The following is a 15,587-nucleotide window of genomic DNA, read 5'->3' on the forward strand; positions in this document are numbered from 1 at the left end:
TTGTGAAAATCTATTAAATATTGTCCGAATACAGCAAGCGCTGTTGCAATCAGTTTGGGGTGATTCTCTGCGCGATCTTCTGGCAGGTTATATTTTTTAAATTATTCCGGACGTTTGATTTTACTCAATCGAGATGCCGGGTACTTTCCATTGACCTTTTTATTAAATATCTGGGTTCGGATTAACAGTTAAAGAAATAAATGGTTTTGGAATTTGTTTAAGTAACCGCATGAAGGCTGCATGCAATCCATTTATCTACAAAGTCCTTGCGAGATGGCTAAAGCCATATCCTTTTTTTATGGTTCTACTGAAGTATGCGCACTAAGATGTCGCATAACCTGAAACCTAACCTGAGTTCAGGTTGTGCGCTATCTTGGTGCGCATACTTCAAGAGGTCCTCTTTTATTGTTAATATCACAATCATAACTCGTGTTGTACGTACTAGAAAGAGCGCCCGAGAAGTGTTGTTTTGTGTACCAATATGGAGGTAACTAATTTTGTTCGCCTACTTCACATGGAGCTGTGCAAATGGACTGAATCTAATGGGCAGGGGTGTATTCACTTGGCCGACACAGACGGTCCCTGAACTCGTAATAGAACTAAAAAGGTAAATTGGAATGAAATTATGGCCTAATCCTACAAACTACGGGAGTACCAAAGAAAGTGTATTCCCGAAGGTAGGCAAATGAAAACTAGCAATAGCGTACCAGATGAATCGAATATGTATAGGCTACTTTTTCACGAATGTTGATAGTTTGGGAAAGCTGGATGCGAGGCCGGAAAGTTTAAAGTCTCACGACCGCATATAATTACATCTTTATTTGACAGCGTTGTCCTCCGGCGCCATAGTAAAAACTGGAAGGTCTATTCATTAACCTTGTTTTTACAAAATTCGCCTAAGTTTATTAGCGATGTGGTACGACTGAGACGCCGACATTCTTATATTCGTATGTGTTCATTTCACTTTATTTTCAGTATATATCATATGTGATTAAAATTAAGTGCTGTATTTTACTGTGCGGATAAGAACCGAGTTAAAGATCAGAAGAGTAAAAAACTAAATTTCTCAAATATATATATTATTTATAACACAAGGTTTGGGAAAAATTTGCATTTTTTGAAAAGCCATTGTATATATCAGTAGTGCCCGCGCACGCATCGGCAACCCTTTTCCTGCGTCCGGTAAACTTGAACTACCAAAGCGCTACAAACATTTGCCTGAAGAATTTGTCAACGCTGTCGATAGTTTTACATGAGACAAAACTGGAATCGTTTTTATTATGTACAAAATTAGTGTATTATGTACAATAGAAAAATAATGCAAGGCTCAAAGAAGTCATACCGACCCCTCGTTTGAAAGATTTTATCAAAAAGTCCTTCCAACTCATCTCCGATATATATATATAGAATAAAGTGCGACATATATATATATTCGACACAAGATGACTCCCAAGGTCAATCGGAATAGACGATTTATAAATAAATTGCAGATCTTCTAGGACCAGGTGCTTGCTACAAGCTGCTCAGATGATAAATATCTATTTGTTTATGATTCCCTTGAATATTTTCCATTGAACCTCTAGACGTTTTTTCTTCACTGGATCTTCGGGCAGGTTCAACCTCTATTATGCGAGCTCTTGGTTGAAGTAAACATTCGTCTATAAAAAGAATGTAAATCCAATGATGAAAGTGACGTCTTATATTTCTCAAATGCTGCGATCACGATCATTTATCTTAAATATAGTAAAGAAAATTAGAGATATTTATATACTATTATACCATTTATATACTATACTGCAATTTTATCAGTAAAAGGGGAATTCAATTATAACCCATGGTTTAAGAAACTCTAACTATGGAAATGAGCAAAAGATACGAAGAACATCAAGAGCTGTTGTAAAAAAAATTGCTTGCTGCGCTCGTTAGATTCGCTGTATTGATGACACGTAGTTTAGTTGCATTCATTCGTGTTAGATTGAGCGTACATGCAGGTTAGTTGATTTAGTGTGCTCTATGTGAATGTGCTTCTCAAGGTTATTCACACTTTATTAAGTTCACCAAAACTACAACAAACATTGAGAAGACGTGCAAGATCTGATCGCGTGCATTACCACTGTGGGTTTCGAAATCCCAATTGGGCCGTTCAATCCATATGTCCGGACTATTTACTTCAGTTATTTCAACAGTCGGCAGATCTTTTTGAATCTCTTTATTTTCTGCATAAAGAGTATAAGTTTGGTATTCAATATTTCTTTCCACAGTTATGTTATCCACATCATATGTTAACTTGCTTCTATCTGACCTTCTTGGCATTTTTCGCGATACAATCTTCTTTTGGTTTGAAAGCCTCAACGGCTTATCGTGTCACAGTTTTAGAACTACCAACAGCGTGGCATCTGCTTGGTCCGCATCACAGAACGATGGATGTAAACGGTAATTCTATACTTCATGAAAGTTCAAATTACATGAGATGCATTTAGTGCATATATTAAAGTAGATTCCTTTGACATTGCCCAAATTAAATGCATTTTTATCTATTTGGTAAAGAGCCGAACGATAAATCGACATTTTTTTAAATCATGTTATACTGTTCAGTCTACAAGTCAATGCAGAAGTTACTGGTGAGCGAAAATATGCCTACCTACTTTGAGAAAAAAAAATATCACATACAAAGTGTAAACTAAGTTAATTTCATGACATTTAAATTCTACTGTTATTTTGAATCCGCGTTCAAGGCGTTTACGAACGACTAATCGGTTTTTGAGGTAACCCAGATGAGGGATCGCAAACCACTGACACGCAGCCAGAAAGCTAGGGTAGCTTTTCTGAGACTATTAATTGTTACGAAAACATTTCAGCGATAGTAGCCGTGTAACAAAGGCGGCCTGATTCTTTTGAGAAATATGTGAACCATACCATACTGCCGGAATGCAACTACCGATACCAATGCTGACACGACCTCGGACGTAGGCATAACAAGGTAAAAGAGCAGTAGTTGTTGCTTTGCGATTCTTCATATTTATGCTTTCTATTTATCTGATCTTGATTTAAATTTTTTAAATGTTCAATAGAAACTAAACGAATTATCACTTTTTCTTCGCGTGTTCACTGCCCTACGTGGCATTTGGTATTCATGGTACCTTCGAAAATTTGCTAAAAATGCTTCAAATTGACGCCATATTATAGCATAAATTATAACCCTAATTGACATACCGTTCCGCCTCTGAAATATACGCCTTGCATTTGAAGAATCGCCTGGCACAGTTGGAGATGAATTAGTCGTTCGCATCGCAGACTGTTCGCCTTGGCCTCTGTGATGAGATTCCTAGCAAACGTATGAGTAAATGTGAATCTTAAATAGCAAATTGTTGGAGATAAAGAAGTTACTTTAAAAACCTGCGTGTGAATCCGCTCATACCTGTTGTCTGAAATTTAAAGTGGACAAGTATGATCGGTGATTTGCGATGTCTCGATTGTTCCAGGAAATGAAATAAGCAACATATCCTAGAACCGCGCCTATCCATGTAAACATTGTCACCAGAAGTGGTACGTCTATATAAACTTGGCGATATTTGCATACATTGATATGACCTTTCTGACTCTCAAATGATGATAGCCTGTAGATGCAGAATTGTTATGTTTATTAAGATCTGCTGTCAAAGGAAACGAAAAAATTCATTCTATTATAATTGTATACCTCGTTAAAGAAATTCCTCGCATGTTTGGTGGTGATCCGCAATGTCCGATGGGGTCATCCTTGCCAATTGAAAAACTGTTTAAAGTGAAATAATTTGAAAGAGATTGGTTTTTACAAATAACAAATAGAGAAAAAGCTTAAATTTCGTATATATTATCATAGAATCGATCATTTTTTATTCTAAATCTGTTATTCACATGTTTTGCTAACGTGACTTGCTTTTATGTATTTATATCTAATTAAAATGTTCACATTCTGAAATATCTTGGAGTGTTAGACAGCCATTTTGATGAATTGAATAAATATATAATTGATGATGTAATTTAGTGGCATATATATGAAAGCTTTAGAAGAGATTTTCACGCCTCAGCCTGCATGGGTGACAATCAAATTTTTCGAAACGATAAAGATGTGTTTGGGATTTGGCAATTCTAATAGAAGGCCAATATTATTTGATTAATGAAAAAGCTCAACCTAAATTCCCTATTTTATTGATTTGTAAAATTTTGGATTTTTATTGGAGACAATGTAGTTAGGCGGACAATAGAGCAGCTGTGCCCTGATGTCTACCTGCCCGCAAAATAGCTTTGACACCTTGGAAAACAAGGAAACTTAGCGAATTAACGCTAGCACGCGTCCACATGATCAAACATGCATTTTACACAAATTTGTGATTATATTTTATGTACTTCTTGGGCTGTAAGAGAATTTGCAAACTTTTTTCTTAAACGCAACACTGGAAGTTATTAAATTATATTAAGAACATATAATAATCGTAATAGCAACAACTTACTCTATGCAAGGAGCTTGCTCGTATGCACAAGAGAATTGTTCAACGAATTGCTGTAGCGCGCAATTGCAATGCCATGGATTTTCTCCCAATACAAGTTGTAGCTGGGTTTTAGCTGTGATCCACCCTTTGCAACTGATGGGATTGCTCAAATGAGTGCCGAATCCTTGTCGATACCAAGGGCATAAGAATCCATTCGGTAGCCATCGTATTTTGTTGTAACTAAGATCAAGTTGCTCCAACTCACGCATGTCATCGAATGTGTCGTTCGCAATGCTGTGAATATGAAGATAGTTAAAGACATATAAATCGGTGATTTACTATATTAACGAAAATATAATTGCAAAGCCATTCAGCCAAAAGTCTTTTTTTAATTCCTCGAAATGCAACTATTCAAGTGGCTAACGTTTGAGAGCCGTCCAGACTTGTTTTTGCGTACGTATGATTAAAAACAATGTGTTCAAATAAAGACGTACATGCAACACCCCCAACTAAGCAATTGAAATAAAAACGCAAGTCCAGGATGTTTTCATTTTCTTGAGTGGCACTTTCTGCGGATTAAAATCTATTGGATTAGGAGGAAGAAACCGCACTTCGTATTTGTACCTTATGACTTAAATCAGGGGTGTCAAACTCGCGGCCCGCGGGTCGCATGCGGCCTCAGAGAACTTCCAATGCGGCCCTCGAACGCTTGACAATGATTGTAATATTTTTTTTATCTAAATGTAATACATTTTTCAAATCTTTCAAAGTGAAATTGATTATTTACACAGAAAACGTCAATTACTAAAAGTAGTTTTAAAAAATTAAAAAAAATTTGTTTTCAATTTTTCCCAATTATGGATACACATCATGCTAGCAAAAGTATGCTTGGAAAAAAAAAAACTCCAGGCATGAAATGAAACGCAAAGTACATGAAGAAGGTAGCATTTTTAAAGAAAAATGGGTGTTACAATAATTTTGCATTTCTCAAAATTCTAAAGCACATCGTTTAATTTGTCACATTTTCATCAGTACAATGAAAGAATACAATATAAGTAGACATTATCAGAATAAGCTCAGCAGTCAATATGACAAATTCAAAGATCAACTTCGAACAGAAAATTTTTATGTGTTTGTATATTATTCTAATTATACACTATACCTATAGTTGATAAAAATCAATATCAATCATAACTCAAGCGGTCCTATGCCACGTAATGGTAGGAAAAGTCTGGTCCGAAAAGTCAGTCATTTGTTTGTTTAATGATCTATACATGAAATGATAAACGTAATATTTTTGCATTACTGAAATTAATCGAACACTCTCAACGATCCCGATTAACCGATGATCATGTGATCTTGTTAATTAGAGTTGGTACTGTAAAACTTTGTTCAAAAATGTTTTGATAGTTGTACATTTTTGATTTTTGTAATAAATACAGTAATTTGCAATAATAGTGAAATGCAAAAATTAATATGTAAATGGCATTTGAAATTTAAGAAAATAACAAAACTTTATTTGGCTGTTTTATTGCATCACAAATAACACAATATATGTCACAGACTACACCCATCTACAAATATGCTCCAAGTATACATTATCAAAATATATCAAAAATTGTTTGCGGCCCTATGTACAATTCGCAAAATGCAATGCGGCCCTCGATAACCCGCAATAAACGTTTTAGTGACCCTCGTTTGTTTCACAATTTTATGTGGTTTATTATGTGATTGTACACGCTGGCCGCAGCTTGGGCCCTTTAGCAGCTTTATAGAAAAGAGGGACTGAAAAATTTTGGTTCAAGGTATTCATGTTATGTAAAAGAAAAAATCTAATCTAAAAATAAAATTGCTAATCAGCTAATTGCGCTTTGACTGCTGATTAATGCTGGATTGATTATACATACAGTATTAATATTCGTTTTTGATAATTCATCCGTTATATTTTAACTCTATATTTAATTCAGCTTAGTGTCATGCCCGAATTGAGTGCCGAACGGTAATGAAGACAACGTGACTTTGCTTAACATCACATTTATTCAGCTCTCGGCAAGCACGAGGACGTGTGTTTTGTTGACGAACTTACCTGACTAATTTATTATGACTGATATCCAAGATCTTCAATTTGTTTAGCCCAGCAAACATGCTTCGATTAAGTTGACTTAGGTCATTGTAGGAGAGGAATAACGCCGCTGTGTTTGGTGCGAATCCCGTGGGAACTTTTGTCAGCTGCTGCCTGAATTTTGAAAATAGTGAACATCGTTTAATTTTCTCACTAAACAGTAAACACTATTGCTATATGCCAGTATCACGTGATCAAACCACTGCATTCCACGTGACATGATATGCGTTTTAAAATCCTAAATTTTTATTACAATATTTTCTTTGTCTTAGCTTGCCCAATCTTTGGTTTACAATATAGAATATAGTTGAACTAATTGGGATTTGAACCGATAACATTTAACATGCGGGTATGATAAGAGTATTCGCATAAAACTGATTCTCAAGGAAATTAAAATTAATTAAATCGAGATGAAATATCAATGACGGATATGCGGTCCAGCAATAAAATCAGCATCAATGTATATACATTTGAAATACGAGAAATCTCATTTCTTTTAAGAATCTTGAGTCTTTTGACCTCCAACCGCCTTTTATGTTTTGAAAGTATGTTATTTATTTTGACAAGAATCGACCTCATTTCCAACATTATTATCTCTGCTTATACTGACGTAAAACCGTAGCATAATATATCGAATGTGAATAAATATACGACGTGGAAATATTGCTGGGTTTTATATTTGAACATAATTCATTCAATTTGTCTCATCAATTATTCACCAAATGTTATATCTTAATACGTTGCCGAATATTCCGCCAAAAGTTTAGCATGTAATCATGGATTTTGTAATAAAGTATCTGAATAAATTTTGTCTTCCATCGGTATATCAGGAAAAAATGTATATATTAGTTAGTTTTAAATGACGCTTATGTAATAGTCGAATTTTAAATGACCCTAGACGAATATACAATACAATTTTGTTTCAATCTTTCGTCTAGTTCTAGAACACGAACAAAAAAATAAAAATTACAGACAGGGGCGACGAAAGGATCTGGAAAATAGGCAAATCATATAGAAAGATTTATAATAAGTGCTGTAACAAGCGTTTGTGCCCATTCACAGTTTTTTTTCTTATAGAGTCCCTTCATAGAGATATACTGTCGTGAGGAAAATTTCGTTTGCGTTCAGAGGCTCCTTGTTCGAATTGAGAATGCTAAAGAAAAATGTCTATATTTTTCACACCAAAAAATGACCTTTTTTGTCACCTTGTAGTATTTACTTGATTACATGCAAGTTTTCGATCTGCCCATGTAGTGAATGTTGCTTATTGATTATTTAATAATATAAATATTCCAAGATCAAAATGCAGTTCATCAAATATATCGCAACTATTATTGTATTTAAAATTTGGACTAAATAAATAAAACAAAATGATGAAATCATTTTTAGGATTGTATCAGACATTCCGCAAATTATTCTGTAGGTTGTGCCTATTTTATTGCGAATAAGGCGAACATGACCGTGGATATTTGGGGAATTCAAGTCTGATAGCTATTGGCGTTTCAGCATTGTAACGATCTAAAAGAGACGATTTGATAAAAAAAATCGTTGCTAGTCGGCTATTCGAAAGCGACTTACTGGCGCTTATTATTCGACAACGGTGAAGTATATATGAAATTTTAAAATCCAATATCAAATCATATTTCAACGAATTTGCGCTGGTATCAAGAAATACCGCATACCGATTTGTAACAGTTATATCTGGAGTAGTCCAAATATACGCAATAGCTTTTTGTCAAAGTATTATCGATATACTTTGTCTAAGACGATATTTAATAACGATTGACAGCTAATTCTGAAATACCATTAGAAATCCTAACAGCGTTTTACTATTTGCTCCGCGTACATCACAAAACTATCTAATTGCCATTACGGAACAATCGTGTTTCTCGTTTGCTTAGTTCCATACCTCAAACATGATACGGCTATCACGGTTTCGTTACTGAGTACGCTAACTCTGCTGTAAGTAGGAGGATCGTACATCTCGTTTTCTTCCACAGGAAAACACATACATCCCAAGGGGCATTCGATATTGTCATCTTCTCCAGCTATTATCCGTATTTGCATAGAACAAGTCAAAATCAACAGACACATCATCCATTTTCTAACTTTCATTTTGCATATCGGTTGGACATTACTGAATGTTGAAGGGTATAAAACCACAGACTGATGTAGGATAACACTCTCAAATAAATAAAAGAACCTGCGGGAAAATTATTTTATATTAATTCCGTTTTAATTTTAGCTGGAGGTCACCTGCTAGTCTTGGAAAATCGAAAGCTTTTAGACAAAAATTAAATTATAAGTTACTTTTTCGACTAATATCCATTTGCGAACATGGTTGTTCTTGCGTTTTCATTTACGTCTATGTTGTACTATTTCAGTACGAATTGTAAGTCTATCGAGTTTGGGAATGGATTCAACAATTCAACATTTTATGCCCAAATGTGTCTTTGAACCTAAGATTAGTATCATGCCAGAGACTAGCAAAGCACCCACATCATTTACGTAGCATACGACTCTAAATGTTATAAAGTGCGCGCCACTTTTGCATTTTTACCATTCTGGTTGGCGATATGTGGTACATAATCCCAAATTTTCTTATTGAGTTGATAGACCTCAGCTCTACGTGCTTCATCTACGTGGAAAACGCAACTAATTGGCGAATACGAAAAGGAGTTCATGGCTGCGGAATTTAGCTTAAGAGTTGGGCACCACAGGCGTCAATGCGACCGCAATAATTTTCGCTGGGCCATTATCTAAAACCATATAAAATATTCATACCATATCATTTCTATGTGACGCCTGTGTTGGCGCCTGACTGACCTGCGTATATTCTGTTGTATCTCTATATTCTGTATATACAATATAAATCTAATATGTTTCTCTAATACAATTACTTAGTTTCGGAAGATATCTAAATCAACAAATAAATGGACATACCAGGCGAGACACCTCAATGGCCTTGCCTGTGAATTCTACACGATGAACGATAGCAATACACTGATTCCATGGTATATACATTTCACGACGTAAGCTAAATTATTTATTAATATTGTTAATGCCGGAATCCTTTTATTTGCGATATATAGCTTTTTCTGATGAAATAAATATGGATGGATATGCATCGTTGCTCTTTTTTGTCTTGTTTCTAATAAATTAAATAGTTTCAATTCTCCGCCAACCTTGTTTTTATACGAATAAATGAATGTAATAGCCTACGTTATATATTAATTTACGCGGGGAAATGAATTTATGTTGTTTGGAAAGTACTTGCAATGAGGACTGAAATTAGCCGAGTGGATCATCAGTCAACTAAAATGTTATATAATGGATGTTATATAATGTTAGTAATGGACGCAATATGCAGTTGTTATGCAGATCCGCACTATGGAAAATTTCAGAAATTATAATCATTCGTACTCGACTGGCATATGTTTTTATCAACTTCTTCCATGTCCCTAATCTGCTCCTTAAGCGTAAACCAAATGTTTCGTATTGTTTGTCTACATTCTACAACTATACTCCATGTATTAAACTTCACCTTCATACAATCATCGCTTCGGCAATTTCAACTATATTAAATGCAATAAAGTTGTTGTCTTATCCTGAACTCCCAAAGCGTTACATAGTTAAAAATCATGCAAAATACTTTTATTCTACCGATATATTCATCATCGATTTAACGTTTTGTCTAATTATATTCTTATATTTATCATCTCAATCTTACAAGAACCAGCTCCAGTTCCAATTTACACACGCCGTATAGTGGTTTTGTGTCGGGATATCCGACGACATCGAGTTAATGTGTGGATTTGGCAATTACAGTATATACGTCATCACCTGACCTCAGGTAATTAACGCTCGGTAACCTGTGAATTCTATTTAAAATGGAGCAAGTCAGAGTTCATTGTGTGTTGGTTGTATCTAAGTTTTTCAGTTTTCAAGCAATACATGATCATAGTTGATGCAGACCTGAAAGCCCGTTACTTTAATAAAAAATCTTATATCTTGGAGTAAAAGTTGAAGTATGTTGTAAACTTAACTATTCTCGCTCGCCTGATATATATATAATGTAAAAGTACGGTGCATAATTCGAGCAGAGTAAATGTAATGAAAAATTCACTGCATAGAAAAATGAGAGAAATTGAACAAAAATTATATAAGACTATCAGCTATGTGGGGCCTCATTATAAAGAGTAGCGTACGTACATCGTGGAATTCGCAAAAGTGAGTGTAGACGTAATGGACTATTTATACCCATAAATAAAATAAAAAGTAACGTCCGTATATATTGGCGCGGAAGTCATAAGGATTGATATGAATTTCCAAAATCATTGTAAATTATGAATGACAATGCGTATAGTATTGAGTAAAAGCGCATATATATATCGAACTATTATATTGTATTGTTTGTGATTTTGAATATTATAGTATTTCATTATCATCCTAACAGTATTTCAATTCGTGGCGTAATTAAATGGTTAAGAATATATCGCATAGAAAAACTTATATAAACTTAACAATAGAATATAACCTAATACACATTTTATTGTTGCTCATCAAATATATCATTCATTAACACCAAATTTTTTAAAATAAACTGGGTAAGTTTGAATTTTGTAACTAAACATTTAGTTTTGATTCTTTTTTCATTTTCTGAGCTAACTATTTACACTTTTTGTATTTCGTATATTACAACACATTTAGCACACATACATTAATACATATTTCGATTTACTGGCGCGAATAGTTCCACTTTTATTCTCATAAAGATGGGTTATCAAGGAAATTTTGTTTTGAAAATTTTTATTTTATTTTTTAATTTTACATATTTTTTCAGAATTTTTAAAGGGTAACTACTCACATAAAGTGAACTTAGTTTTCTACATATGGATAATTGAAATACGTTTTAACAATAATCAACCGCAGTTCGGAAACTCTTTGATGACGCAGCACTGATAACTCATTCCAGAACTTGTATATTCACGCTATACACTGGAGTAAAGTTTTATACCACTGTCTCCTGTCTATAATTTTGGTTCCCATTGTGTAGTTAATAAAGTATATTGTAATGTAACACAGAAAAACTAAGATCTAGGAAAAAGAAACAGTCAGACGATCAAGCGATGATGTTTTGTGCAATAAACGTATACCGGTACTGACATCAGGTTTTATAGAGTTGATTCTAAGGTCAGTTTTTATCACTTATTAGGCTTCCCGCTGCTTGTCAGCAGGGAACCTATTGTATTCCTGTGTTTTATTATTATTATTTATTTATTATTATTATTTTTTCAAATTGGTCCTACAAACTTGAAATTCACCTCAAATGTGCAGAAGTTCTCAGCTAGCAATAAAATGCAAATTTTTTTTTACGCGGGAAGCCTGTTAAAGCTGCACGCAGCTCTAGTTTCTTTATTGGCTGTTTGATATAATTTTCATTCAAGGTATAATGCTATCAAGTTACACTGTTATTTAACTCAACTTTGGGCTGGCCTAATTTACTTATTTCATGTTTACATCAATCATAGAAATCAGACACGATAAATATTTTAATATAGGGAGAAGATGATTGCAGCGAATAGCAATAACAAGAAATATTGTTGGCGAAATCAACCCGAATATAACACTGAAAAGCTTGTAGAGTTAGAGATCAGTAACACTGAATAGGAGTTGTACCATAGACGTCTGGACAATCCTGCCGTGCTGAACATTACTTATGATTTGTCTGTCAATCTCATCCTGCACTTTTGTATAAGTTAATTCAACTTCTGTAATATATGTGCTCCATTTAGAACTTGCTATTAACAACTCACAGTCCAGCTATTATCAACCGGTAACATCGTGCTGATCATTTGGGGGGAAAACAGTACAATCCAATGTAGTTCCAGGATAAAGGAAACGTTTGCATCCCGTCAAATGCTGGACTTCTACTTCCAAAATTCCTCGGTCCATCCAGATAGAGTTGATAGTTGAAGTTGCTGCTCGCATACCAATGGCTGACGCATACCAACGTTTAGGACCAACGTAAGATCTATAACACAAGGCATCAACAATAGAGATTCGTGAGGAAACATTTATTGACATGAATGATTACACATGTAAAACTTGTACCTGCTTGATGAATATTATAAAAATAAATAACACTTGATTTGATAAACTGCGTTAGGTATTGTTGTATTGGGCTGTGGATCAGGAGTTTGCATGGCCTATAATATAACTCTCTGGGCTGAAATAATTGCTGCAAATTAGAGGTCTTTTGTCGTCCCATGGGGAGAACATGTTAGTTGAACAAGTTTGATGTATAGTTTTCTTCTTGAGAAATCCGGATACCATCAGTTCGAATTCTGTAACCATCAACTAGGCATTGGAGTATGATATTTGACAGTACAGATATGTATTTGCTGATTTTAATATATAATATACTATATAGTCTACAACAGTGATTCCCAAAGTGGGCGATATCGCCCCCCCGGTGGGCGAAAACGATACAGAGGCGGGCGAAAATGTCGCAGGGGGCGATTTCGCGAAACCTGTTTTTGTTAGGCGCATAGTGCACTTGATCACTGTACTCTGCGTGCTTTCGTAGGTTTGAATCAGGTGGGCGATTATCACACGCGAAAGGATTGCTGGACTCGTCTTCGCAGTAAGGTACGGCAGTTTGCGTATCCCAGTGGTCGGCAAAATACGGCCGGAGTAAAATAACCAGACCCGGGACGCTTAACAGAATGGACCTTTCCTCGACCTTTGACCCCGGAAAATTCTTCCTATACTTTACCATTTTAAAATTTTCGGTGCTTATTCTAAGAGTGGTTTCGCGACTTGTTGCCTGCAAAATGGGGTATTTGTTTCAAACTATCATTCCAATTCATACCATTCAACAATGTGTTTTTTTAAAGTACCTAATTTTTGATTACTGTAAATAAACTGAAGGAAGACAGAAGATCCTAGGAAGACAAAGTGATGATTGACTTATTTGATTTATATCTAAATTCCCGAAAAACAACTAAAACTAACAAATATAATTCAAAAATGCAAAAATGAGGTAATGTTCACGACCGCGCCTGAAAATCTGTCTGAGTGAGAAATGTGTCTGAGCGGATGCCAAAGGGGTTTATTTGTTCATTGTTACGTTTATTTTTGCATCTTGCTGATTAGCCAATGTCACGAAGTAAACAAGGAAGGATATGCCCGAGGAAACAGCCAAATATTCGAATATATTGCAATGCAATAAGGAAATTAAATTCATATTCTATTCCAGAGATTCGTTCACTGCTTAATTTTTGTAAGAATGTATCTTCTTAAAAAAAATCTTTATCAAAATTTCACAAACCATGCCAAAATATTCACTTCGATGTTTGAAAGTACATATTTGTGCGAACAATTATTTTCGAAAATGAACATTACAAAGAACTAGGATTAGTGATGCCCATTTAGAAAATATTCCAATCTTGTCGTCGTAAAGCTATCAAGCGTAATACAGCAACAAGACAGTGTCACAATAAATGTCATTGTAATAATTTTTCAATAGGACGACTGAGTTGAGTTCACAAATTGTCGCAGTTTTTGCGCGCTGTTCCGTTTTTAACTTTCAAAAAATATATGCGACCCGCAAAAGACTAGCAACCCTAAATTTTGTCCCACGAGCGACATAAAATTTGACGACCCCTGGGCCGTAGCCGATAGTTGGTCACGACTTCTTCCACATCGGAGTGCACGAATCCAAAACAAATGGCTGATTAATTTTATGGACTGGTAATCGGACTGGAGGGTGTGGTAGGATGAGGAATCGGGAATGAATTTTACCGAAGACCGTTATATATCATGTATTTTGGTGCAGGTCATCAGGCTGTAGAGACGAACGAGATGTACGAAAATAATTAATATGAGTTTAGAAAAATTAACTTTGTTTTCTCTATTTTAATGTGAAATGAGGTGTATTTAGGGAGTTAAATGCTATAGGGCAGGAGTACACGGCAGTTTTTGAGAAGGCAAAACCCTGGATTGTTTCATTTCCGACCTCTTATATGATGAAAAGAGATTTTCTGCCGTGCTACTATTGCTATCAAAACAACAAAATCGCCTTTCCATCAGTAAACGGGGTAATTTTAGATATATTAATAAACTCGCTGACGAACACCAAGCTCATCCATCTCATTAAAAAAACACTATAAACTATGAGTTGTCTTCTTATTTGGTCTGTAATATATACGTTTCTGGCTTTACATTTTTTTTTGTAGTGCTGGGGGGCGATGAAGTTGTATAAACGACTTTAGGGGGGCGATGGTACAAAAAGTTTGGGAACCACTGGTCTACAATACATCAAGGCTGCCCAACCCGCGGCTGTGGCCCGCGGTGTATCGAGTTCGTAAGCGGCTTTTTTATAAATTTATTAATATTTTGCATATTTTTGAGCATACTTGACATCAATACCGTTTGTTTTTGTTATGAGTGTACCACCTAGGGTGGCCAACCGTCCCTTTTTCAAAGAACAAGTCTTTAACTAAGCTTTTCGGTTCTTGTCCTTTATAGCATTTAGAAAAGATGCTAATTGTCCTTTATTCTTTCTAACGTCGTTTTGCCCGATAGTTATAGTACTGTGTTTGATATTGTTCCGTTCTTAAAAAATCGCCTCCGTTTATGTATTTGTAAGCTTAAAATTTTTATTTTTATTTCGCTGTGGTCCGGCTCAAATTGCCAAAGGAATAACAATTTTATTAACATTTCAAATATTTTACATCAATTTTCCGAAAATGGCAACAGTCCAAGATTTGAGTAAATTCTAGTTCAATAACTGAAAATTCTACGTATAATTGGTCTCTATGACGTCCACAATCCAACAATGCTGTTTTTGTAAATGCTTGTGTAATCATAATATAACTATCGGTAGAGGTGCGCGAGACTAACTCCCAATCATTTCTCAATGAATGCGTTAGTGGCGTATAATGCAAGGATACCATAAAAATACCATAATATTCAATTCAAGAGTCCTGCTG

The 15,587-nt window shown here is 35.0% G+C and overlaps 1 protein-coding gene across 2 annotated transcripts; it reads right to left on the minus strand.

The window, feature by feature from the left end:
* Positions 1 to 1,243: 1,243 nt before the first annotated feature.
* Positions 1,244 to 8,805, minus strand: LOC120328282 (leucine-rich repeat-containing protein 3B-like). Of its 2 annotated transcripts, XM_039394723.2 has the most exons (8): positions 8,501 to 8,805; positions 6,556 to 6,705; positions 4,491 to 4,763; positions 3,698 to 3,772; positions 3,419 to 3,617; positions 3,214 to 3,325; positions 2,112 to 2,216; positions 1,244 to 1,658 (listed from the first exon to the last, which is right to left on the minus strand). In XM_039394723.2, the coding sequence occupies exons 1-8, from the start codon at positions 8,704 to 8,706 to the stop codon at positions 1,513 to 1,515; spliced, it is 1,266 nt and encodes a 421-aa protein (XP_039250657.2). In that variant the 5' UTR covers positions 8,707 to 8,805; the 3' UTR covers positions 1,244 to 1,512. The 2 variants fall into 2 exon arrangements, with proteins under 2 accessions (XP_039250657.2, XP_039250658.2); XM_039394724.2 differs by lacking the exon at positions 2,112 to 2,216 and having other exon boundaries at positions 8,501 to 8,803.
* Between the last annotated feature and the right edge of the window lie 6,782 nt (positions 8,806 to 15,587).

This window comes from Styela clava, chromosome 7 (assembly GCF_964204865.1).
Source record: "Styela clava chromosome 7, kaStyClav1.hap1.2, whole genome shotgun sequence".
Taxonomy (NCBI): Eukaryota; Metazoa; Chordata; class Ascidiacea; order Stolidobranchia; family Styelidae; genus Styela; species Styela clava.